At 38.8% G+C, this 27196-nt stretch overlaps 1 protein-coding gene across 2 annotated transcripts in view; it reads left to right on the forward strand.

Annotated features, from left to right (window-relative positions):
- cpne5b (copine Vb) overlaps positions 1-27196 on the forward strand; it is a 213347-nt gene that overhangs the window by 138402 nt on the left and 47749 nt on the right. For both annotated transcript variants that reach the window (XM_084394844.1, XM_084394843.1), the window contains 4 exons: positions 12644-12747; positions 13431-13535; positions 21826-21867; positions 21957-22032. In XM_084394844.1, the coding sequence (XP_084250970.1) occupies positions 12644-12747; positions 13431-13535; positions 21826-21867; positions 21957-22032 (327 nt within the window). The remainder of the gene's footprint in view (positions 1-12643; positions 12748-13430; positions 13536-21825; positions 21868-21956; positions 22033-27196) is intronic.

Genomic DNA, 27196 nt, shown 5'->3' on the forward strand with positions numbered 1-27196 from the left:
AGATAACCTCTTTTCCAGACTGACCCCTGAAAGCCCCTGCCGAGAGTCGATAGCTGACTTCACACGTACATCATTTGCTTCTGAACTATCTTCACTTTCACACCAAATTGACTCTTTGCTGCTCTACATTTTGCTGCTTTACCTCCGATTCATTTTGAGCCAGAAAAAACTCTTCTTTTGGAGATGTTATTCAGGCACACTTCCCAGTTCTTGTATCTGCTGTATAAGATGTAGACACTTGGTTTGTACATTGAAAGCTCATGTTTTACAAACACAAGTACATCTTCCCCACTCTAAATCAGCCTTAGTGTTTCTTGACCAAACAATTAGATTTCAGGGTTGTGACTTGAACTAAACTTTCTTATCAACTAAATTCCGCTCATTTTTTTTTTAAAGTAGTGTATGATTAAGGATTATAACAAAAATAAGAAAATATATCCATGAACTCTTCCTGTAGTTGGATTTCTATACTTGCCATTTATGTTCTGATGATCTGAAGGTATAAAAAAAAAGTAAATAAATATGCATTATTTTATAAATATACATAAATATTATACATCCAATTATACGTCCAATATTTTTCATAGTGTTTTTAACTATTGATTTTATTATTGATTAATCACAATTTTTTTTATAATAATTAGTTTTTGTTGTTAATAAATGATAAGCCATAAACAGTTGTCTGATCATGTATATTTTAGGCCAATGAATTGCTAAGAATGATCATTTCAGATATGTTAAATAGCTAAAGCTCTGTTTTATTCTCAGAAAGAAAATCTATTTATTGATAAAAATGCCATTACCTATTATGTTAAATACCTCCTTTTGGCATTTAATGTTTAAATTAGTGTTATCAAATCGATTAATTGCATCTAACATAAATGTTTGTTAATATATAATATATGGTGTATATATATATATATATATATATATATATATATATATACACACACACACACACACACATACACACACACACACACATACATATATATATTTATATATATATATATTTTATATATATATTTTTTTTTTACAAACTTTTATGTTAGATGCGATTAATCAAGATTAATCGATTTGACAGCACTAGTTTAAATATATTACGTGGTTAAAATTATGGTTGCGGACTTATTTTCACCAGACATGATTACATTTTTGAAATAAATTTGCAACATTACTACATTTATAAGGGAGGAAAAAAAATGAAAATGACCTTACAGTGTCTAATTAACTGTGACGATGGTGAGACTAGAGACTATGGAGAGCTGGATCCAAGCAGATGATGATTTATTGGGGGAAAAAAATACAAACAAACCAAGAACAAAACTAAGCATGCCAGCGATGGACAAAACCTGACCAAGATACTGAAAAGCGCATGTGTTTTAATGCACACAGATGCAAACCCTCGGGAGCTGGCCATGGGAACAGGAAACGGAAAACAAGTACAAACGTCCAAAGCCAGAAATTGAGCGTCAGCGTCAGTTCTGGCAGGCCAGGTAGTCAAGACGCTGCTAATGCTATTTGCTAACAACACTGTCCCGTCAGCTGATCTGCTTCAGCTGAGCTGCATTAGCTGGTTAGCTCTCCTCGCTGCTCAATGGCCAAGCTCAAACAAGGCGCCCTATTTAAAGCACATTCAGTTTGCTCATACATGCTTGCTGCTCGCTTCTGCTGATCTGTACGCTGGTAAGAAATCCGCTCCGTCCCGACGTTCGGGCTATTCTTGACGCCCAGAAAGCCATGAGCTCAAGTCTCTGATTTGTTTTGCTAATCAACACATTTGATCATTATTTTGCTCGCGCTCTGCTCAGTATAACGCCCCTGGATGCGCTACCAGCTGTTTAATTCCTTCATCTAGCTCGTTTCTCAGAAGGTGGCTTAGTTATCTTTTCTTAGCGCTTACACTAGACCGTCAAAACAGTTCAAAGACAGATGATTCTAGGTAACAGCATGTTTTAGCTATTGCGGTCTCGAATAGTCATTTCAGTAATTAATTACTTTTACCATAATATAAATCGCTAAATTAGGGCGGCTCAGACGACACCGTTCGAGACACTCAATTTCTGTTTTGGGGGGGTGGCTCATTTAGTCAAAATACGTAAGTGCCCTTATGTGCTGCTGCACCCTCTCATGCCGATAATGCTGTCCCTATATGTTGCTGCTATCCTCATACTGCTGCTGTCCCCTGACTTCTGCTAATTCATGAATGGTCAGGGGACTCATCTGATTATAACATATTGCAAGTTATCCGTATATTCGTAGATTACTAAATTGTTAAATCATCCTCTGTATCTCAGAGGATTGCCAGGTGTGGTTTTGTTTGGGGGGATATTTTAGCTCTCACAGTCCTAAACTGTGTGAGCGTTCCCTAATGCTGCTGCTGCTGTCCTCTGACTCTCTGCTATTTCATGGTGCTCATGAAAGGTCAGAGGACTCCCTGAACAGAGCCATACCGCCAAATTTCAATTCAGGAACATCAACCTGTTTGCAATTGATTCAATAAAAATTCTTAAATTATTTTTATTGTCTGTGTGTTCTTGACTTAATGGACCTGACAGAAATTGAGCGTCAGCGTCAGTTCTGGCAGGCCAGGTAGTCAAGACGCTGCTAATGCTATTTGCTAACAACACTGTCCCGTCAGCTGATCTGCTTCAGCTGAGCTGCATTAGCTGGTTAGCTCTCCTCGCTGCTCAATGGCCAAGCTCAAACAAGGCGCCCTATTTAAAGCACATTCAGTTTGCTCATACATGCTTGCTGCTCGCTTCTGCTGCCCGCCACCTCCCCAGCTCCTCCTTATGCATAACGTGGCATTTGCTTTGTCACAGTTGCCTGCTCTGTTCACAGGGGGATATTTTAGCTCTCACAGTCCTAAACTGTGTGAGCGTTCCCTAATGCTGCTGCTGCTGTCCTCTGACTCTCTGCTATTTCATGGTGCTCATGAAAGGTCAGAGGACTCCCTGAACAGAGCCATACCGCCAAATTTCAATTCAGGAACATCAACCTGTTTGCAATTGATTCAATAAAAATTCTTAAATTATTTTTATTGTCTGTGTGTTCTTGACTTAATGGACCTGACAGAAACACATTACAATAATGAAAATACAACACTGACTACATTTAAACACAGGTTTACTTGCAGCATAATCATTTTAACACACAGGGCCCTATTTTAACGATCTGAAACGCAAGTATCAAACGCGAAACACAAGTAACTTTGTGGGCGGGTCTTGGGCGCTGTTGCTATTATACCGGCGGGATAAATGACTCTTGCGCCCCGATGCAAATCTAAAATGGGTTGTTCTGAGGTAGCTTCATTACTCATAGGTGTGGTTTGGGCGTAACGTGAAATAAACCAATCAGAGCATCATCTCACATTCCCTTTAAGAGCAGGCGCGCTTGTTCCATGGCGGATTGCTATTATAACGGCGGATTTGCCAGGCGCACGCCAGGAGCGGTTCACAGCCGAGGAGACCGACGTTCTCGTCAGGGCCGTAAAACGCAGAGAAGTGACATTGGGGATGGAGAAACACACCCAAATTAGCTTCGGTTAAACAGGCGTGTAATAATTTGGGTAAATGTGTAAGCTAGATTTATGCCTATTTTTTTCACATCTTCATGGACACTACAATGATTTCCCTCCTGTGTTAATATTTTTCCTTGTAATAATGTATGGTTTTCTAAAAATGAGAACTGCGTCTGTGTGTAGATGAGATAAGCAATGTGTATGCGCGTTGTGCACACGCTACATTGATTATGGCCAAGCATGTGCCCTTAAAATAGCATATGAATAACATGCGCAACGCGCCACTGACTTTAGACTAGGTTTCTCCTGGTCTGTGGCAGAATTGTTTTCTGAAACTGCAAAATAGCACCAGGGAACGTTTGTGCCGGAACACGCCTCCTCTTTTCGCTGAACCGCCCCCCGGGAGCGCAAGTTCATTTCCTAATTTACCGACGTGCGTCTGTGGAGGGAAAAGTCCGCTGTGTGCGGGTGCAAAATAGGAATGATACATGCGTCGGTGTACAAAGTCAATTGCGCTGGGTGCAAGATAGGGCCCATAATGTTTTGATAAAACCAGGTCACCACTTGGTATCTAATGTTAAATCTGGGTCCTGAAGCAGAAGCCGTTGAGAAGAGTCACTGAGAATCTGCCGTCTGATGTGATCAGAATATGTTATATCTGGCAGAGAGAGAATGACAGGCTTTCTTCCCCTTTATAGCCCTCACATCCAGGAACGCAGAATGTATTTACGAGGCTTTGGGGGCATGGAGGGGCATTATTTTTATCTGTGAAGAGGTGTGTGGGTGGAGATTGCATGTCAATCCATGTGCATTCTGAACTTTCCACCCTCTTATAATGTGCCCTATTTAGGGTGTCTGCGCTTCAGGCAGATATTCATACCGCCTCATTTCAGCGGGCGTCACTGATGATTTATAGTGAGAACCCTAACACCGTGTCCTAACCAGACGCGATGCAATAAGATTCCAGCGACAAATAATTTGTCTGTCCACACTAGACACAACGCGACTGCGAGATGCATCAAGATCAATCAAAACCCACAGCCAATCAGAGCAGCGTGTGGGCGGAGTCTCGCGGCGAGTGCACAGCACCAGAGAGTCATCTTGATTTCAAGATCTGAGGTGTTGCTTTTACAGCTACAAATCTGGAGCACTAAATGATATTCAAAGTCACATTACACGCTTTTACCATTAAATAAAGCACATAAACAGTACCTGAGATTATCATTGCCACACTTTGTGTTTGTTGTTCCAGCGTGACGTCGCAGAAAAATAGAAACCGTTTCTAAAATAGAACTGTCGCGGCTGGTTAGGACAAAAACTCTGATTAACATGGAAAAGAGGCATTTTATCGCACGTCGCGGCGTCACGTCACATGTAGTTAGGACACGGTGTACTGTTTATGTGCTTTGTTTAATGTTAAAAGCGTGTAATGTTACTTTGAATATTGTTTAGTGCTCCAGCTTTGTAGCTTTAAAAGCAACAATGGATAATTCACCTCAGATCTGGAAATTAAACAAATGGAAACAAGAACGTTCAAACTGTGAAAAAACAAGTGTATTCTTTGACAAAGATTGTTTTAGTAACTCAGCCTATGTATTTTTAATAATGTTTAAATGGTGTAATATTTGTGAATTTGATTATGTTGCTACTTACCTGTTTTCTTGCAAGTGCCGTCAAGATGACTCTCTGGTGCTGTGCACTCGCCGCGAGACTCCGCCCACACGCTGCTCTGATTGGCTGTGGGTTTTGATTGATTTTTACGCATCTTGCAGTCGCGTCTAGTGTGGACAGACAAAATAATTTGTCGCTGGAATCTTATCGCATCGCCTCTGGTTAGGACACGGTGTAAAGCTGTTTTTAAAGTGTTATACAGCTGGCAGATTCCTGAAGGTTGTCATGTGAAAAGGCACCACGGCATCATTTGCCACTGGGCTTTTTATGGGAGGGTGATAGAGGGGATGTGATAGCTCTCATCTGTAATGCCACGCTATCTGCACGAGGCTTGGGCTGTTGGAACAACGGCGAGTGACTCTGCTGGACAGGAACGAGCTCTTAGAAGGGAAGAAGGCTCTCAGAATATGTTGATATAGCAGTCCAGGAATTGGCCTTTAAAGTTGAATTGCTCTGGAAGCAGAGCGTCTTCGTGTTTAATACACGTGAATCTTCACTCATCAGCAGCAAATGTCTATTAGCATGTCATCAGCAATGGACATCAGAGCTTACAACAACAAAGATTGTTTACTGAGAGCGATCTAGTGCTCTGACACAAGAGCTGTGCAGATAACAGGACCGTTTCGGGATTAGCCACGAGTCCGGCCCGGCAATCGCTCACACAAGAACATGTAGTCTGAAAAACACTCTGGACTCTTAACAACTCCCTTTTTGCAATCCACTTGTAAACATGTTGCCTGAATGCTAAGATAGTCTGAATCAGACCTGTGGCGTGTAATTGTTTTATTCAAATACTGAATGAAAGCAGAATGAACCCATTCATCCTCATCAAAGCTGCATTTATTTGATCAAAAATTACAATTTAAAATGACTGTTTTCTATTGTAATATATTTTATTTTATTGTGATGAATTTTCAGCATCATTACTCCAGTATTCAGTGTCACATGATCCTTCAGAAATCATTCTAATATGATGATTTGCTTGATATATATATGAAAAATTATATAAATTATGAAAAAAGTATGTAAAAATGTTATATATATATTGTGTCCGAATCCACTTTTGCTAGTTTAACAACGGGAAAAATGGTCGGTGCTCCCGGCGCATGGTCTAAAAGGGTTGTTCATATTCTCATAATGAGTAATGGGTGTGTTTTGGGATTTACGTGCGTTAAACCACTCAGAATCTCATCTCCCATTCCCTTTAAATGCCAGTTGCGCTCGCGCCATGGCAGATTCGCTATTTACATGATGGAATTTGATAGTGGAAAGACCGAACGCGTCTCCAGAGCGCAAACGGATCTGCTCGTGTGTGAGGTAAAAGTGTGCAAGCAGACCATCTACGGGAAAAGCCGGATTCCACCATATCTTTATGTACACAATATTAATATTTTATATTGTAATCCTTTTATTTTAAATACTTGGCATGTCTGTGTGCTGCTGTGCGTCCCCGTGTGTGTAATAAGCAGAGTGTACACGTGTTGTGGACCCGCCTATAGGCGCACAATACTAACACGCTCATTAAATAAATAAAAATGTTGCGCCATTGACTTTAGACCAGGTTTCAGTTGGTCAATGGCACAGTCTATTTCTGTTGTCTCAAAATAGCAACATGTCAACAATGCGTCAGAACACACCTCGTTTTCAGACCAGCACACCCATGGGCGCACAAATGGGCGCAAATGCATTTGCTATTTAAACAACGTGGCGCAGGACGTGAAACTGATAACTGTGTCAGACTGAAACTAGCAAAAAACACTTGCATCGCGCTTGGCGCTGCATTGCGCCGGGTGTAAGATAGGGCCCCATGAGTCAAAGTTTAAGTTGAATCAGTTGACAGAGTGTTTACTGAAGACAAAATTCTCCACACTTCTAAAGGCCGTAGAAATAAGAGGATCCAGACTCAAACTAACTGAGGATACAGAAACACTAGTACTGTAAGGTCTAGCTTTGTTCCCTGTTACTTCTGTTTGGTGAGTTTTCCGTTAATGTTTAAGTTAATAGTTTCATGTCAAGCCAAGCAAGTCTTTGTTTATTTTGAGTTTGTTCATGTTTGTATTTAAATAAAACACTGTACGTGGGTTCTTCAAACTTGCCATCACTGGAATCATTACAAATACTTCACTGAGCGCTGTTTCTCTCGAGTCCACTTACTGAAGAATCCCAGTAGTGTTTCTGTTCTTTGGCTCATTTGTGTGTGTGTACCGAAGCTCAGAAAATATGGTAGAAGTCTCTTGCTCAGTTCTGGAAGCCAGTCAACGCAATGTTTAATGTCAGTGTTCACATGCAAGGAAAATGACAAATTACCATCTTAAAATAACACTATGAAGTTTTCTTAGAACTCAGGAAAAGTACTAGTAGTTTCACAGAGGGAGACTAGCAGGGGAAGTGAAAATTGATTTCCAGGGAGCTCTGTGAGTGCAGAGCTGTGAATGAGACAATTCAGACATTTTCATTTGAACAGTGTCAATCATTAAAACATCACAGAGACTCTGACCGCTGCTGTCAAACTGAGCAGTTTACTGAGTTATTTTAAATGGATGGGAAACTTGTCACAGTTTGGTAGACAAATGAAGAGGAAAGGGATCTATTGCAGAACTTCTTTTAATAAACACTAAACAATGAAGATAATCCACACAGGAGTGCTCTGGAGAACATGTACGTAACAGAGGTACAATGCAAGACAAAGAACTGAATCAACGGAGGGCTACAAGAGACTGGTGCGACTAATCAATAAACTCATTGGTAACCATAGAAACAAACAATCACTGGGAACACAGGCAAACAGGAACAGAACAAAACCAAACTAAAGCCCAATTCGGACGGTTATTGTTTCTTATGTGGACGTCCGTAAAAATACATTTGCGTGGCACCTCAATGATAAAGGCGATTTATTCAGCGAGTTTTGTGACCTAAGAAAACCGGGAACACACTGCTCACGTGGTCAGTGTCACATTTGTGTTCGGTTTAGTTTGTCTTCAGAAGACTCAGGCAGGGAACGAAGAGGTTAGGGCTCTCTTGAGCCAGGATGATTATTCTGGCCCTATCGTCCACTTTGGGCGGTCCGTTCTTCTGTCACGGTGTGGTGCAGGCAGAAGAAGACCAATGCAAACTTTTACTTACAATATAATTCCAACAGGTACAGACAGGCAGAATGTCCACACACACTAAATAGGATTGAGAACGGATAATGACAGACTGCACAGAAGATACTTAAATACAGACACAGATGACACTGATTAATAGAACACCGGTGATACAGATGATGATGATGATTAACTAAACACAGGTGATACGGATGAACTGATTAAGACAGTGAAGACGACACGTGACGTGATGACAGGCTGACAAGTCCAATGAAGGCAAGGCAAGGCAAGGCAGGCAAGGCAAGTTTATTTATATAGCACATTTCATACACAATGGCAATTCAAAGTGCTTTACATAGAAGAAATTAAAATAATAAAAAGAAATAAGAATAATTAAAACAGTTTAGAAGAATACAAAATAAAATACAGTACAAACAGTCAGAAGACTCAGACACCCGTACTAATATAATTTGCCCCCGTCAGTCGGCCCCATGGAGTCGTCAGCCCTGCCTCCTCCATGGCTCTTCTCTCTGTCGGCTGCGCCCTGGCCGCCTGCACAGCCTGCTCCGCCCTGGCATAAAAAAAATTGGTTTGAGATCGCCTGAATGAGGTGGTCTCGGCCCGCATGAGAACGAACTCTGAAAATTCGACTCAGTGGACCAACAGACCAGGCTGTATATCAATGGCTACGTTTATATGCACAACTTTTGTTTCAGTCGGTCTGAATTCATTCCGATTGATGAATCTGAATGTAGTGTTTACATGAATGCTAAACGTGATGGGGTTGATGTGCGCATTTATGTCACAAGCTTCAAATCGGAATATATTTTTTGACATGCGCACACTGCACGAATATAAGCGAGTTTCCTGCTGTTTGCGCATAATGGGGCCTATTTTAACGATTGAGCCATCAATCCGATTACTAACGGATTATTTGGTTGCATGTAAACGTCATATGGTCGGTACGTTGCATCAAAAGCAACAGTGTTTTTCTGCTAACGCCGCTCAAAATGAATTGTGGGGTAACCTGGAGCAAAGCCTAATTGAAATTTTACATATTTCAGAACTGTCCAAAACACATAAAATACAGACAAAGCCTTGATTCTTGCTCAAAATAATAAAGATATGAAACTGATGGATGAGTGGAATCCTGGAACATGAACAGGTCTGACCAATGAGAAGACAGTCGCACATGACTTCTGTCACAAATTCTGTCAGTAGTCCGTTTAGAAATGTTGCCTTGTGAAAGTGAACTGAACCAAGAAGAAATTGTAACATTGTAACAATTTTGATACCTGTGTAAAATACTGCTTTTAAAATTGCTTCAAAATTATTGTACAAAAATCAGTAACTTAAAAGTAACTTTTACTCATAAAGTAAAAAAAAAAAAAAAAATATATATATATATATAACAGATTTTGTGCCATTAATCAATAATTCTTCAGTAAACTTCTGCAGGTATAATTGTCTTATAATTTTGGGGGTTTTCACTGATGACCAGTTCTCTCTCAGTGATCTTTGTTTCTCATTTTTTAAGCTTATTTTGACTCGGAAGTGATTCAAAGTGGTGATTTACATTACCAAGTTTGGGATTAGTAAATATTTTTATTTTTTTGTAAGAAATTGATACTTTTAATATTTATCAAGGATGCATTAAATTGATTGAATTTGTATTGTTGCTTCACAATCAGTGTAGACAGCATCACTGATTATAATGGGTTCTATTTGCTTTATTCGTGTTGCGCCACTCGCGTCTGGTGTAGACGTGGTGTAAGAAGGAGAGAGTAGCTTTTAAATGATCTATTTCCACCATTCGAGATGATTTATGGACATTTTGCAAGGATGACAAGCAGGCATTATTAAAAAAACACACCGCCACAAATTATGTAATTTTCTTGTTTTATTTTGAACTGTTTTGAACTCATTATTTTCTCATCCAAATTTGTCGAGGAAGCATTTCCTCTTTATCCTCCTCAGAGAAAACGCTCCTGCAAACAAAAGCCTTTAGATATTCAGTCAGTGTTTGTACATCTAATTGTCTTTATATAATGTCTATGTAAAACTTTCAAACCTTCAGACCGTAGTCTAATTTAATAACATGATCAAAAAATATATTTTAGACAGACTCATTCTAGTTGAAATAGACACATCTTCCGCACTGAATGTGCTTCACCTTTGATCTCAAGGGCCATCTCCAAAAATTACAGGCATGCGTTGATGCACATCCAAATTTATCGCAGCATGAAACTGTTGACCTGGAGTTGTTTCTACATGGCAGGCATGATCATATTCATAATGACAAGTGAAGCAGAAGCTGATCACAGACCAGTGCTCCCCGTCACTGAATAGAGCTCAAATCCCAAAGCTTCATCCATATCTGTGTGTTCACTTCTACAAGATCACTGATCCTGCTGTAATGAGCCTCCCTTTCTCCCAGAAGAATTAGATGAAAGTGTTTTGGATCTATTCTTTCTGCATTGTAATCATTATAATGCACGATTCAGTGCAGATTTTGTGTTGTTGCTGTCATGTCAGCACAGCTCATACACCATTTTGTTCCTGGGCAAAATATATAAATATTTCAAATATATGTTGTATGCCGACGTGTTTTGGAGAAAAACATTTATTTCATAATGTGATTTACCCCCCACTTTCAATTCTTTTACTTTAATGAAAGGTTCGATTTTTGCGATTTTTTGAATGAAAGATCAAAAGGATAAACAATGCAGATTATTTTTTTTGCAGCCATTTTTGATCATATTTACCAGGGGTGCCATTAATTCTGTCCACCATAGGGCTGCAACTAACGATTATTTTGATAATCGATTAATCGGACGATTATTTTTTCGATTAATCGATTAATCGGATAGGTTTTTTTTTTATTCAATTTGATTTTTGTTTATAACTAAATAAAACCCTAAATCAGGGTATTTATGTGTAAAAGCGTACTTTAAAAAGTGCAAAAGCCACACATTGAGTTTTACTAATATAATCTTACATTTTTACATTTTAAACCCCAAACACAAAAGTTTGTCCAGTTTTTAAACAGTAAAACTTCTTTAAATATCCAAAATATAAATAAACAAAACAAAATATTGGGTTGCGCTGCTCATATAAACTTCACATTATGAAATTAGGACACAAACATGTTTGTAATAAGATATTAAGCAGCAGATTTTGAATTCCAATGTAGAATGCGATCTGTTATTTCTTGATAACAGACCGCTGCGAAGTATAACACACCAGAAAAACAGAGCGTTGCTATGGACACAGGATTCTAACCGTAGAGACGGAACGGACTATTTTCTTTAGCGGAAGCAATACAATCATTTTTAAATCAAGAAACTCAAAATTATTGATTTATTTGGTGGGTAGCCATGTAATAAGCGGGATTATCCCTTACATAGTAGACAAATGCTATAAAAAGAGAGCGGAATGGAGGTACGCAGCTGACAACAGGCTTGATTAAAAGTACAGGAAAAATTATGTAAGTTATTACTGCACAAGCATTCGCTGAAAACCACTGACTACAGTGACTAAAAAACAATATTTTACTGCTGCTGTTATTAACTGCCTTTATATTTAGTGCTTCACTTTGTAAACACCATTTAATTTAACCTATTTCTGCGGTAGCGCTATTTTAATCCATCACTTATGTTGCGAGCGAACTGATTGCGCAACCTGATGCTCGATACAAAATAGATCTAGTGTGACTGTCCCGAAGTTAGTAAACAAAGCTGTTTACACAGTAGCATTGAATTAAACTAGACTATACCATTTTCACATCTTCATATAATGAGAATACAGTTTTTGCTTGCCTTGCTGATGTTTCTCTCCGATTACTCTCTGCCATTTCGCGTGACTGCGTTGTCATGAAAGTGACGTCATCAGTAACGCTCCCCGTGACGTGAGCAGACCAACTAATCGACAATGACATTCGTTGACAACGATTTTCATAATCGATTATTATCGATTTTATCGATTAGTTGTTGCAGCCCTAGTCCACCACTGTATATATGTGTGAGTGGGTGTGTGTGTGTGTGTGTGTGTGTGTATAGTGTGTATATATATATCCACCACAAACAATGACTAGCAAAGAGCAACTGATAAGCACTGACTTAAATACACAGAAATCAATGATAATTAAAGACAGGTGTAACCAATGATGGTAACTATAACAACTAATACGACAACACGGAGGCACAGAAACCAAACAAGAAGGAAACAATGAGAACAGAGAATGCACTTCAACATAAAAGTCCATACAAAACAAAAGTCACAGAACCAGGATCGTGACAATAGGCTACATACAAACATAGTTTTGCTATACAGCACTGATATTTTTTTCTTTTTTTCTTTATAGGACAGTGCAACCATGCAGTTCTGTGCCAACAAATTGGACAAGAAGGACTTTTTTGGGAAATCTGATCCCTTCATGGTCTTCTACAGAAGCAATGAAGATGGCACGTAAGTGTCCTACATCGATTTGTAACTGTGAAAAGAATATTTCCCATGATTCTCAGCGCCCAACCTCACCCCCATACTGTAAGACTGGCGAAACATGTTGCTGCTCTGTGGGAAATTCATGGGCTGGAAATGAATCTCTGTGTGCGCACAGAGGAAGTCCTTCTATGTAACCCAGAGTTCCTATCAAAGCCTCTTTACTAAAGTGACCGGCGTATCGTGTTTTCAAGAGCCATGATCCTGTAGTTTGCTCATTTTGTCTTTCAGATCAAAAATACTCAACGGAGCAACTAAAAAAAGCTCTGCAGAGTCAGACAGTGTTTAAACAGGTTTAGGGTGTGTTAATGATGCTGATGAAGGGGCTAATAATCACATTTGAAGTAATATCTGTTTATAGAATTGAAGGATGATACTTTTTGGAGTTTGATAATTAGGCTAAAATTATCTTTGGAGAGCATTTTTATAATTTACACGAAAAATAAAGAGAAATCTGTGATTTGCAAAGTCTAAAAAACCCATGTGATGTCTGTAGACTTACTAACACTTTGCAAACCATATGGTTTGTCAGCTTTGATCACCATGAGATAAACAGAGCAGGTGGCGGATGACAGACGTATTCGAGTTTCCTCAGAAGTTTTGCAGTGCCTCGATGTCTTTGTGTTTTTGTTCGTTCTCTCAACATGAAGGTTTACAATCTGCCACAAGACAGAGGTGGTGAAGAACACCCTCAACCCTGTGTGGCAGCCGTTCACCATTCCAGTCAGAGCTCTCTGCAATGGAGACTTTGACAGGTAAGTAGTTATTTGAATGTCTTAATTGCGTGAAAATGATATATAATACACCATTTCCAAGACAACCAACAATTTTGCCATTGATAATGTTTTTTTAAAAGGTAAGTATAGTTGGTTACCAAGGACACAGCAGTGTCAGTGAAGAGCTTGAGATGAAATATGAGACTTGTGTGTATTGGAAAAACGTGCATCTATTTGTGCAAAACTCCAAAAACCTCAAATACACTGTACAAAAATTAAAACACTAACACACTGTAACTTGTCGCCGGTGCAGCACAGATGTCTACTAATTAAAAATATTTATTTAAGGTGCATAACAATAAATGACTAACGTTTCGATGTAATGTTACATCTTCATCAGAGTCTGATGAAGATGTAACATTACATCGAAACGTTAGTCATTTATTGTTATGCACCTTAAATAAATATTTTTAATTAGTAGACATCTGTGCTGCACCGGCGATTCCTTTTGTCTGGTTGTATTGTCCTGCCCTGGTTGCACCGGATTGTTTGTGGATTACAGAAGCGCAGAGAACCTTCTCTTTGATTGAACACTGTAACTTGTATTTCTTTTCACATAAATTATAATGAATGGTTACAATTATAATTACGATTACTTATCGATTTAATAAACACTTATTTCCATGCTATTCTTTGCACAATACGATGTTATGATCACAAAACACTTTTACCATAGTGCATGATTTTTAACATTTGCATCACATAACCAGCTCCATTTGTGTGGCTTTTACTGATGTAGTAAACTTGCTTGTTAGCTCACCTGATACAGTGTTGCTCTTGGATTTAATTGCTACAATAGTAAATTCTTGCTATAAATGATATCAAAAGTGGAAACATTGGTCAGAAACAAACTGACCACCGACCGCAACTTTCAGATGGCATGTTTATTTTTTAGCTCAACTGACATAGATAGGAAAGCATGGGATTGTGGGATATCAAAGGCAGCGAAGTATACATCTTGGTAACACTTTGTTTTAAGGTGACAAGTTACACTTTACTACATGTACTTACTGTAGTAATAACAGTAAAGTATGCATAGTGAAAAGTAACTAATCCTAAACCAAACCCTAACTCTAACTCTATAGTAAGTACATGTAGTTAGTTAATATTAATTAATACTTAAATGAGTAAGTACGATGTAACTACATCACCTTAAAATAAAGTGTAACCTACATCTATGCTGCCTTCAATAATCGATCCGATGAAGGGATCTCAGGGGACAGGAAGTGAAGCGAACATTGGATTCGGACGTGATTTAATGGAATACATCCTCCGATGGCAGCATTTTTAAGATTTCGGACTCATCCTATGGAAACATGCACTAGACTAGACGAATGTGTTTGACCGTTGCGCTCGCGTCTTTTGCAGCATCTCGCGCATGACACGCCATTCTAAAAACGCGATGCGCATGTTAAAATCAGTTCGACTTTGAAAGAAACGAATCTCGAGACCTTGTGTTTTCCCCATTTCACTGCCAGCGTCTCGCGATTTACAAAGTAAACACGTGTTCTGTGTGAACTGGCCCTTAGAGAGAATTAGTATGTGCTGCTGGTGGTGCTTGAGACTTTCATTTCATGTTTTTCTGTAAAAGACTAACAATAATGATTTTTTTATGACATAAAATATATTTAGCCTAACTTACAACAGTGATAGATGACTTGATCACGTCTTCCCTCAGGTAGATTACATATTTTTTGTTGGAGCTGGATATTGGTGCTCATGAATAATAATCAAGTTGTCTGCATTCGCCTAAACTGATTTGCTGAAATCAGTGGACGTTGAACGGGAATGGCCTGTAGTACACGTCCCGCTGGGAGCGACCTGTCGGTCTTTATAGGACAGGTCTTATAGCATTCCTCGAAGGACTATGTTTGCAAATCAATGATTGTCAAAAAAATACAAATAATAATGAATTCTCAATGAAGAGTTTGATATTGTCTCTCATATTCTGGTAGGCATAGGCCTACACAAAATACAGGACAAACTGCATTATGTACACTGCAAAAAATGCTTTTCCTACTTAGTATTTTTGTCTGGTTTCCAGTCCAAATATAAAAAAAATTCTTAAATCAAGATGCATTTACTAGATAAGTAAAATTAGATAAGATATTATGTCTTGTTGTCCGGGGGAATGAATCAAAATTAAGTGAGTTTTTGCTTAAAACAAGCAAAATGATCTGTCCATGGGGTAAGAAAAATAATATTTATTCAAACAGAAACAAGATTATTTTTCTTACCCCATGGACAGATATTTTGCCCCGTGGTCACTTAATTTTGATTAATTCCCCCGGAAAACAAGACATAATATAGTTTTTTACTACTTAAGTAAATGCATCTTGATTTAAACGTACAGTATGGAATTTTTCACCACTAGGGGTCGCTAACCTCTTACAATAACAAAGGCGTAGTTTGATGACGCAACATTTGCTAAGAATTCAAGCCGACCGATCTAATAATGTTTATGGATGAGTAAATACATCGATGTTTTTATCATGACTGTGATATGAAGCAGGTCGGGATTGCTAAGAGACAGCTATCAGCTCCACACGCGACGCGAGTCCCACGGATATAAAAGGAATATGGACATTTCATTCTACCGAACTACACGCAAGTGCAGAATTACTACTCACAGGTCAGTTTATTAGACAAATTAAACTTGTGAGGTAACGCAGCGCTGTTTCACTTGGTCTAACATTACTCTAGCACACTAAACTGCATTTGAATGTGTTGAAATGTATGTGTTAGTTTGTCTGTATGAGACTAGCAGTAAGCTAGATCAACATTAGAATAACATACAGATCATATTCTAACATTTTATCACTGTTGAACTATATAACATTGATTAGTTTTATGTAAATGTGCTCACCTGTTTAATAAAGTACATGTAGGAGCGGTCGAAGTCTCGGACGTGGAGCTCTCGTTTATATACTGTCTATGGGAGCTCTCGGCATCTCGAAAACACCGCGCTGATATTGATTCTCGTTTTAGTTCTCCTTTTTTATCCAAAGTCTGCTTGCCATGGTCCATAATGTTTGAACGAAACAACAACAGCGTGCAAATAGACATTGCGAACTACACAGTTGTCCACGTCAGTCGCCTTAGTTACTATCAGAGGGCTCTGGTTGCTATGGCAGTACGAGCGGAAACCAGGGACAACGCGGATATGACGCCATTGACGGTGACAAAACGGAAATAAAGAAACGGGACGTGTCTTCGAATTAAATTACAAATTTCCAAAACTAAAAAAATATATATATAACATAGATATAGTGATTTTTGCTATTTTTAAAGCAAAAAAGATACATATTGTGCCTTTAAGAATTTTTTTTGATATTTGGAGTGGAAACAAGACAGAAATACTAAGTAAGAAAAGCATTTTTTGCAGTGAATGGGTTTAATACAGAACACTACTTTATTGTCTTAAATACGGGATGATTCCGTATTATACAGAATGGTTGGCAACCCTAAGCGAGGTTCACCACCCTGTCACGACCAATCATCTTGGGGAACCAAAACCGCGTGTCTCAAAATTACGTTCTTGCCAGTGTGTGTTGTAGCTGCTCTCCAGGGTTAATCTCTCGTGACAGGCACCACGCTGCAATACGCCGCTGAAATGTCCCGCATGCCATGCCAAATCAGGAAGTGAGGCATTTCATATTGCCTGCATAAAAAAAACAAAAAACATTTGTCAGTGGCAAGAGTTTATGACGGGTTTATACCTGTTTGTTCGACCAATAGCAATAGAAACGTATTTGTAACAGTCAATATTTCTGCATTTCTATTTTCTGCCACTAGGGGTGCAAAAACACTTCATCTATGAATGTGTTAAGAAATGATGAGCTGCAACTTATTGTTCACTCCAAAATAAAAAAAAATATGTATAGTTGTGTGCTGTAGGGATGACATATCTTTATACAGTAGGCCAAAACCCGTAAACAAGTTGCATTTTAGCAGTTCCAGTTCCATTGTCCCAAAGTGAATATGTTTTTGGTTAAAAGCCTAAAATAAGGTCTGGTGAACACAAGCTCAAGATATTTTCAAGTTTTATTCTAAAACATAAAATACATCACTAATACCAGCTTGTGTTTTTTTAAAGCTTTTACTTGTCTTGTAAAATGCAATTGCTAACAAGTGTCTAAATGGGACTACAGAGGTTGTCTGGGACATTAAACATCATCAGCAACTTTTTTTTTCCAAAATGTTGCTAGGTTTGGGTACCGAACTCTGTACTTTTAATGGCACTGACCGAATTAAGTCGGTACTACCGAGTACCGATTCACATTAAATCAATCTGTGCCAAATTTCGGTACCTGAGAATGCATCTGGGAGCGAGAGTAAGACTATTTAAATACGAATCCTGCGTGTCGGAGTGGCGGAGATGCGCGGTTTCGTTTACCACACACACACACTGAAGCATGTGTGACGCTCGCTGTGTTTTTCAGCGTATGAATGCATTTCCAGAGCCGCTCTGAGAGTCACTGAAGCTCATCAGCATTTTGCAGTTTCATTTAAGAAAAACTATCGTTATATCATTGACACATGGAAACTTAAAGGTCACACTCTTGCAAACTATTATAACTCAAACTTTCAAGGAAAATGGTTTTAAAATAAAGACTGAAAGAGTTGTCGGAAGTTTAGTGATGGTGACGTGACTGTGGTGTCGTTCGTTTATAGTCTATAGCTTTTGTGCCAATTGCAATCAGGCTTCAGAATTCATAAAAGTTGTGTAAGAATCCTAAACTTTTTTTAAAAGTTTTAAAGTTGGTAACACTTTATAATAACTGCACGCTATTAATCATTAGCTAAGCATTAATAAACAGTTAATTCATCATTTATAAAGCATTAATAAGCAGTTTATAAATGCAGCTATAAATGCTTTATTCTTGATTTATAAGATTTATTTATATATTAATGATCAATTTATCATTTCTAAATGAAGTATTGCTTTATTTACAAACCAGTTATTTAGGAATTGTCAGTGATTCATAAGATCACTTAGAAAGTGTAAGTAAATGATTAATAAACTATTTAAATGGTCTGTATCACTGTGTTGTGTTTGTTTCCTTTTTCTGTTTAGAAGATAACTGAGCCTTTAAATCTCCTTTGTAAATGCTTTACAAGGCATTACTAGTCCTCACGTTAGATGAGCTCATAAAAATAGTTAACTGACCACTACTAAATCCTTTATAACTACCTGAATTAACCATGAATTACAGTAGAAATACATGTTAATAAAGCATTTATTATAAAGTGTTACAGACCTCATTTTCTGCAATAATCCAAATTTCAATGGAAGAATTTTTTATCGAGGAAACCAGGGTGATGCGAACTTCTTGCCTAAAAATATACATCATCACTACAGCGCCAAAGTCAATGGGGTACAGTGTTGTATGGACCCCACTGACTCTCAATGAGAGTGAGTTAATGATGACAGATTTTTCATTTTTTGGTGAACTAACCCTTTACCTCTGTGTTACAAATCCTGCAGCCTGTTTCATTTGAAATATAAACCTCAGGCACGGACATATCTTTGACAGGCCATACACATCATAAAAGAGCGCTAACAGCAGGGAAATAAACCGGGACAGTGAGTATATATGGAACATAAATAACATGATGTTGCAGTGCCACCACAGGCGGTTGTCTCCTTTGACCTGTGGCGATCTGTGTGAACGACGTTCCCAAAGAGGGCAGTGTCAGTATATCACCCATGCATTTATAGGGGGAACAAATTATAGTTCCAGAGCCCATTAAACTAGATGTCAGTGTGCATCCATTTTATTCCAAGCTTCATAAGAGTATAGATATGAAACATACCCCACACGTCTCCATGGTTTTATTCTGATCTCAATTAATTTGAGATGTTAATGAAATGAATCACAGATGTTCTACTTTAGGCTAAGGATAAACCTCGAAGAGGAAACATGCCTCGTTTTATCTATGAAACCCTTGGCTAAAGTTTTTCGGAAATTCTGGAGGAATCAGATTTTCACTGATGTTCCTCTTTCAAACGACGAGTGTCAAACAAAATATGTGAATGTTTTACCAAGAGACCGCCACAATTTTGCAATAAACGCTGGTGTTGACATTCAGTGTGGCTTTCCAGTCCCACACAGATACGTTTTTCATGCAACGCCTGAAGCGTCGAGAAACACGGATCAACATTTTGGTTTGAGGTCAGTGTATGGGAATTAAAGACAGCTCTGGATTGTACCTTCAGCCTTAAATATCTTCTTCCCCGCCTCCCGTATTCGCTGTTTGGGCTCAGAGCACAATCTATTTTCTCCTCCTCTGTTGTGAGGATGATAGACAGCAGCCTAGGGAGCAGTCTCGGCGTCTGCTCTCTCTTACTGTCAGGGAACATGACGCCCAGGTGACAGATGCTCAGAGAGGTGCTCACACTACTTTGAAGATAACGAACGTCAAAAGACGCTACCGCCCACAATCCCACGGAGGGAGCGCTTTTTAGATTCCTTACTTCCTCGACTACTGGAGATTTTCTGATATTTTGCGTTAGCTTTGCCTTGCTGGTAAGGTGGGCAAAACTTTTGCCTACAAGTCAAACGACAGTGTTCAGGTATCAACACTTTGTCAATATAGCTGTTACCCACATACAACAATGGTTTCCTAGTTGATAGTTCCCAAAAGTGACAATTCTGTCATCATTTACTCACACTCGTGGTGTTCCAAACCTACATGATATTTCATTTTCTGTGAAACACAAAATAAGACATTTTGAATCATGTTTTTGTCCATACAATGAAAGTCAGTGGGGTCCAAAACAACATTAGACCTTGTTGACTTTAAATGTTTGGCTAAACAAACCCAAAATATCTCCTTTTGTGTTTCCCAGAAGAAACAAAAGTCATGCCGGTTTGGAATTGCACGAGCTGCTCACGGAGTTTACGGATATCGAGGGACATATTAGCCCTTTTCATTCGCTTAACAAAAAAACAAAAAAACCATCAAGACAACTCAGCAGAACTGAGCCAGCAACCCCAGGACATTCATTTGCACTTTTATTCCAGAATCACTGTGCCCTTATTTATTCACGTTCTCCATAAACGGCTGTAATGATTTGTGTGGGAGTTCTGGACTGTTTGCAGTTTGCAGATTTTTTAGCTGGACTACAGAGTTTTCTGAAATGCCTCTCAGTCTTGCTAATGAGCAAGCTTTAGGAGACTGTGTTTCATCCTCATTAATATGGGCAGTAGCTAGCTTGATTTCTTTAGAAAATGGTGTTGATGTAAGTCGTTGAGCGAACACCTGCCACAGGATGCTTTCCCCGACGCTTTTGTTTAATTGTGACTGATGACTCAATTTAGGCCTTAGCATCAAGAGGCAAGTCTTGCTCAAGTGTCTGAATTATTCAGCCGTGGAATCCTCCTGAATCAACACAACATAATGGTCATTATTTTCCTGGAATAAGCTGATTTTGTCACTATTATCTGTTGTACGGATATTACAACAGATAATAGTTGTTGTACTATTATAAGTGGTAAGATGAACCCTAACTTTAAATCACCTGTTATTTTCTTTTGATACACAATCAATGAATGTGTTAAGATGACATTTGGTTCCATCAACATTTGTGAGATTTATTCCATTTGTGCTTACATTTTCTTTTCTTTTTTCTCATCAGGTAATTGCGATTTGCTGAATTAATTTTATGCTGGATAATGGTCAGGGTTTAATTTTTTTATTTTTTGCTATAACTGCTAAATTAGCAAAGGTATCCATTTATTTCCCTTAAATGGAGTATTGGATGATGCATCATAATCCTGTATATGCTAAACTCATCTGTAAATATGCAAATTTTATGTAAATAAGCTCATTATACAGAAGATACGAAGCCCACCGCAGTTTTCCTGATCCAATTAATGATGCGTTACTCCTACCTGAGGAAAGCAGGTGGTAAACTGAAGTTTTAACAATACATGTTCTTGCATATGTTCTTACATTTTCTATTGATCATGGTAATGATAAAAAAGTAAAAGTAATTTATCAAAAAATGAAGAAGAGCATTATAACTGGGCAAATATCCGAGTCCATTGCACTTTAAAGAGCCAATATTCAGGTGTCTGGGATGCTGAACATCACAGTGATGTTGTACAGGAATTATGCTGTTCAAATTGCATTCAGCCTTCAATTTTGGGCCATGTTGGCACCATTTCTTGATGTGCATTTGTAAAACAACACAGACAGTGCATGCAAGTTCCTAATGTTTTGATTTGTCAAACACACCTGGGATTTTTTTTATGTTTTCCAGAACAATCAAAGTGGAAGTGTATGACTGGGATCGTGATGGCAGGTAAGCTGATGACTGGCTTTTAACGTGAATAACAAAAGAGTTTTGTGTGGTGATATTTCACTGTAGTTCTCATCTTCTCATCTTTTTAGCCATGATTTCATCGGTGAATTCACCACCAGCTACAGAGAGTTAGCCCGAGGTCAGAGCCAGTTCAATATATATGAGGTGAGATGTTGATCTCGTAATTCTATTAAATAATGATTTTTGTGTGGTGGTGGGGGCTCAAAAAAACATGCATTTTCTCATAATATACCTTGTAGCATCAGCTCTTTTCTCAGTGTCTGAAACGGTTTAATAACGGATATGGTCTTTCTAAACCAGTGGTTTGGCCGAAAAACCAAGCAAATTTATTTCACAAAAATTGTTGTCACACACACAAGTTGTAAGACAAAACTGTATAAGATAAGGCTATTAAATAGTAGCCCCAAACTAGTTTTTGTTTGGTGGCATGAGAAAATAATTGAAAATAAAGTAGCATTTTGGAAACTGAAGTTACCATGGTAAATACACAACACTAACATGAACTGTTAAAGGTTGTATCAGCGATTTCAGGCCCAAACATAAATGATCACATTCATCTAATCTTTCTTAACGGTCCGCTAGCTGCCCGCCCCATAAGCATGCCGTCAAAAAAAAAACGCGTCTCTGTAGCCTAGGCTCTGAGATCTGCACACAAAAACAGTTGGTTTCACCAACCACTCAAAACCAAAATAAATAGTGTTCCAACCAATCACCGACAGGGGGTGGGTGTTGTGAGGTTTTGCGCTCGTGCACGGCTGCCTATCAGTGATGCGCGGGTTGATCCAAAATGAGCGGGTGCCTGCGGTCACCCGCGGTTATCCGCGGTTACGAGTCATCCAAAAATATTTTTTATGATATTCGGGTCGCGGTCGGTCGGGTCGTTTGAAATAAAGATGCCAATTAAACCTTTGTAATTGATATAGTACTAGACACAATTTTCTATGAAATACATAGGCCTACACTTTATTGGCTGATTAACTGGCAAGAAGTACGATGACGCACGAGCTCAGTCTGCAGGTAGAGATGGAGGCGGCAAGAGAAAAGGTGAACCAAAAAACTGGCACGACCAACCAGGCACGGCGCCAGGATTCCAGTTTTGGATGGGCCAGACCAATTGTGGGTGGGCCTTAAATTAAAAACGTTAAATAAAAAATAAAAAACGTTATCCAATCACTGCTTAACCTAATAAAAAATGTTTGACTAATATAGCCTACTGTTATATTATCTGTGCGTATACATAATATAGATTTTAATAGCTTGATGCTCTTTAAATATTTTGTTGCATTGTTAAAAGTTTCGGTGCATAGGACAAACCTATCGCGATCGCTCTCCATGCTTCTGACCAAAGAAGAGCGCTTTGGAATCTCCGTTATCATACCTGGGCTGCATTTTCCGATAACATTGTCTCTTAGCGCGCTACGAAGACTCTTAAGGTATAACTTAACTAAAGGTATACTACCACTAAAGGTATCATTGCTAGGCGTCTTCAGGGCTATCATCCACTCGCGAGGCAGAGGCGCTGAAAGGCAGAGGCGCTGGCGCCCTCCTAGCAACGGCGCTGTTTTTGGTAAAACATGATTTTGATGACTTCATTCAGTTTTGTTTTATAGAAAACTCTTTTTAAAAGATTTTCGTTTTGTATAAATTGTATCTTAATTTTGATCAATGTTTTATCAATCAATTGCCTGTATTTAATGAATAAGAAGCAAATATATAGCAGACAATGTAATAAGGAGCATGCAGGCACGATCACTTGCATTTCACGTGAACTGGAGGGCGCCGAGACTCAGCTTGTGCCTCACAGATTTGAGAAATATAGGCTATATATTACAGAAAGCTTGAAATGTCTACTTTTAAACGAAAATATTTAAACGAAAATAAATAGGCTAGGCCTACTCTCTGATTATGTATGTCCAAATCGTCAACTTCATCTTTGCAGCGACACAGAAAACACCAGTTTATTACTAAACAATTAAATATCTCCTTGCTAATTTAGACACATTCATAATCATTACTTTAACCGGTTCTTTGTGGCAAGCTTTATGCGTGCGGTCATAACGCTTATTATCCTGTAGGCTATAGCCTATTTAAGTAATTAAATTTATATAAAGGGGCGAGTTGTCCACGAATGGCTTAAATGAACAACTACTAGTCGACTAGAAAAAAAATTAAAAATTTGTCGGAGGCAGCCCTTATTCCACATATTTTCGAACCAGCAGGCCATTCTGGGTTGAGCGAGCGACCCTGCGGAATATTCAGAAATGCTCACGAGCTCTGATCGGAACAAACCCGAACCACTGTCTGCTGAACTTGCGCAGAAACATCAAAATAGGCATAGCCAGCTTTTTAAAATTGTTTTTAAAACTAAACATTTAGACTATTTTAGTACAAATTATGAGCTTATTGACGATTTTTTTATAATTCTTGACAAAATTTGAATATATATATTTTTTTTCAATGACGCTACGATGAGCATTTACTACTTTTAAAAAATGCGGGTCAGGAAGCGGGTCGGGTACAATATTTTCTTTTTCTTTTTTTGCGGTCCGAGTTGCGGGCGGGTTAGTTGAAAACGTCGGTCGGGTGCGGGTTGCTTATACATTGACCCACGCATCACTGCTGCCTATGACGACTGCACGCGAAAACCTCACAACACCCACCTCTGTCATGATTGGTTGGAATACTATTTATTTTGGTTTTGAGTGGTTGGTGAAACCAACTGTTTTTGTGTGCAGATCTCAGAGCCTAGGCTGCCTACAGAGACGCGTTTTTTTGACGGCATGCTTATGGGGCGGGCAGCTAGCGGATCGTTAGGAAAGATTAGATGAATGTGATCATTTATGTTTGGGCCTGAAATCGCTGATACAACCTTTAATGAAACATATTACTGTTAAAGCAACATGAACATTATACCTGCATGCAAATACTTCCCAGCGAACATACAACGTACCAGTCACGTAATTTATTAGTACTTTTTGGTTATATCATGACTAATTAACAACACAACTACGACGTTGCATGCTCATAATTTCGCATTTGCGTGCCACAAGCACAGTATATGCATATATATACACAGTTCACATGACGCGTCTAAAAACGCTTGGAAAAAGGTTGGAAAACTTTTCAGACACACTTTTGGGTCGCGACCCACCAGTTGAGAAAAACTGCTCTAAAACCCTCCTTTCCGAGAGTCTGCTCTGCTCTGATTGGTCAGATGGCCCAGTCTGTTGTGATTGGTATACTCTGCTCTGATTGGTCAGATGGCTCAGTCTGTTGTGATTGGTCTCCTCTGCTCTGATTGGTCAGATGGCCCAGTGTGTTGTGATTGGTCTACTCTGCTCTGATTTGTCAGACGGCCTAGTCTGTTGTGATTGGTCTACTCTGCTCTGATTGGTCAAATGGCCCAGTCTGTTTGTTGCTTGATACACAGTGATACGAACAGTAACGATGGTTTTACCGTACCGTTCAATTCCAGCTCGAGTCTCATCCTTTGGAACTGCCTCAAAATGGATTTGCAGTGCAGAAAACAGCATCTTCTCGACATGAACAACACGAACCAAACTCTTCTAGTCTCAGCGACAACTAGTGTTTGAGGGTCAAAGTAGACTTTGTTCATGGCAGCCAATGAAGACCATAGACTTTGCTACAAACCTACTCAGATTCAGCAGGAAGTGAGACTGGAGTTACTGACGACTCGTTTCAGCAGTTCAGAAGGTTCTTTCTTTTGGGAGACAATAACTCTACTCAATAACAATAAGCCTTTTACATTCACAAACAGCTATATTACAGTACACACTACATGAAAGGTAGTATCTGAAAAAGCATAAATGGGGCACTTTTAAGGCCATTTTCTCAAAAACAAGTTTTATTAAAGCAACCATTTAAATCATTATATGTCAGCAAAAGATTGTATATCAAAAACATTGTTAGAAACAATGAACAGTGAGGCCAATTCCTTTCTTTTTCCTGTAGACTGAAAATATATGGGTTTGACATCAAAAGATGAATATGAGACAAGAGATCAACATTTCAGCTTTTATTTCCAGGTATTTACATCTGGATCTGATACACAACTTAGAAGATACAATCTTTTGTTTGAACCCACCCATTGCTCATGTGACCAAAAGTATTGGAACATGTGACTGGCAGGTGTGTTTTTTTGCCCTGGTGTGTCCTATTACATTGATTATTCAAACAATAAATAGCACTGAATGTCTGCGCTCAGTTTCAGATTTTGGTTTTACCTGTGCAGAGTGCATTTATAATTAGACGTGTAACCATCATGAAAACCAGAGAGCTGTCTATGGGTGAAAAACAAGCAATTGTGAAGCTGAGAGAAGATGGAAAATCAATCAGAGCCATCGCACAAACATTGGCCATAGCCAGTACAACCATTTGGAATGTCTTGAGAAAGAAAGAAACCACAGGTGTACTAAGTAACAGACCTCGAATGGGTAGACCAAGGAAAACATCAGCAGTTGACGACAGAAACATTGTGAGAGCTGTAAAGAAAGACCCTAAAACAACTGTTAGTGACATCAGCAACAACCTTCAGAGGGCAGGAGTGAAGGTATCACAATCTACTGTTCGCAGAAGACTTCATGAACAAAAGTACAGAGGCTACACAAGAAGATGCAAACCTCTCATTAGCAAGAAGAATAAGAAGGCCAGGCTGGAATTTGCCAAACAGTACAGAGACAAGCCTCAAACATTCTGGGGCAAAGTTTTATGGACTGATGAGACAAAGATTAACCTTTACCAAAGTGATGGAAAGGCTAAAGTTTGGAGAAAAAAAGGATCTGCTCATGACCCTAAACACACAAGCTCATCTGTGAAACACGGAGGAGGTAATGTCATGGCTTGGGCTTGCATGGCTTCTTCTGGGACGGGCTCATTAATCTTCATTGATGATGTAACACATGATGGCAGCAGCAAAATGAACTCAGAAGTGTACAGAAACATTTTGTCTGCCAATTTACAGAAAGATGCAACCAAACTGATTGGGAGATCCTTCATCATGCAGCAAGACAATGACCCAAAACACAGTGCCAAAACAACAAAGGAGTTCATCAGGGGCAAGAAGTGGAAGGTTTTAGACTGGCCAAGTCAATCTCCAGACTTAAACCCTATAGAGCATGCATTTTACCTGCTTAAAAAGAGACTGAAGGGAGCAGCCCCCCAAAACAAACAACAACTGAAAGAGGCTGCGGTGAAAGCCTGGAAAAGCATTACAAAAGAAGAATGCAAAAGTTTGGTTATGTCAATGGGTCACAGGCTTGATGCAGTTATTGCAAGCAAAGGATTTGCA

Source organism: Rutilus rutilus (genome assembly GCF_951802725.1).
Source record: "Rutilus rutilus genome assembly, chromosome: 22".
NCBI lineage: Eukaryota > Metazoa > Chordata > Actinopteri > Cypriniformes > Leuciscidae > Rutilus > Rutilus rutilus.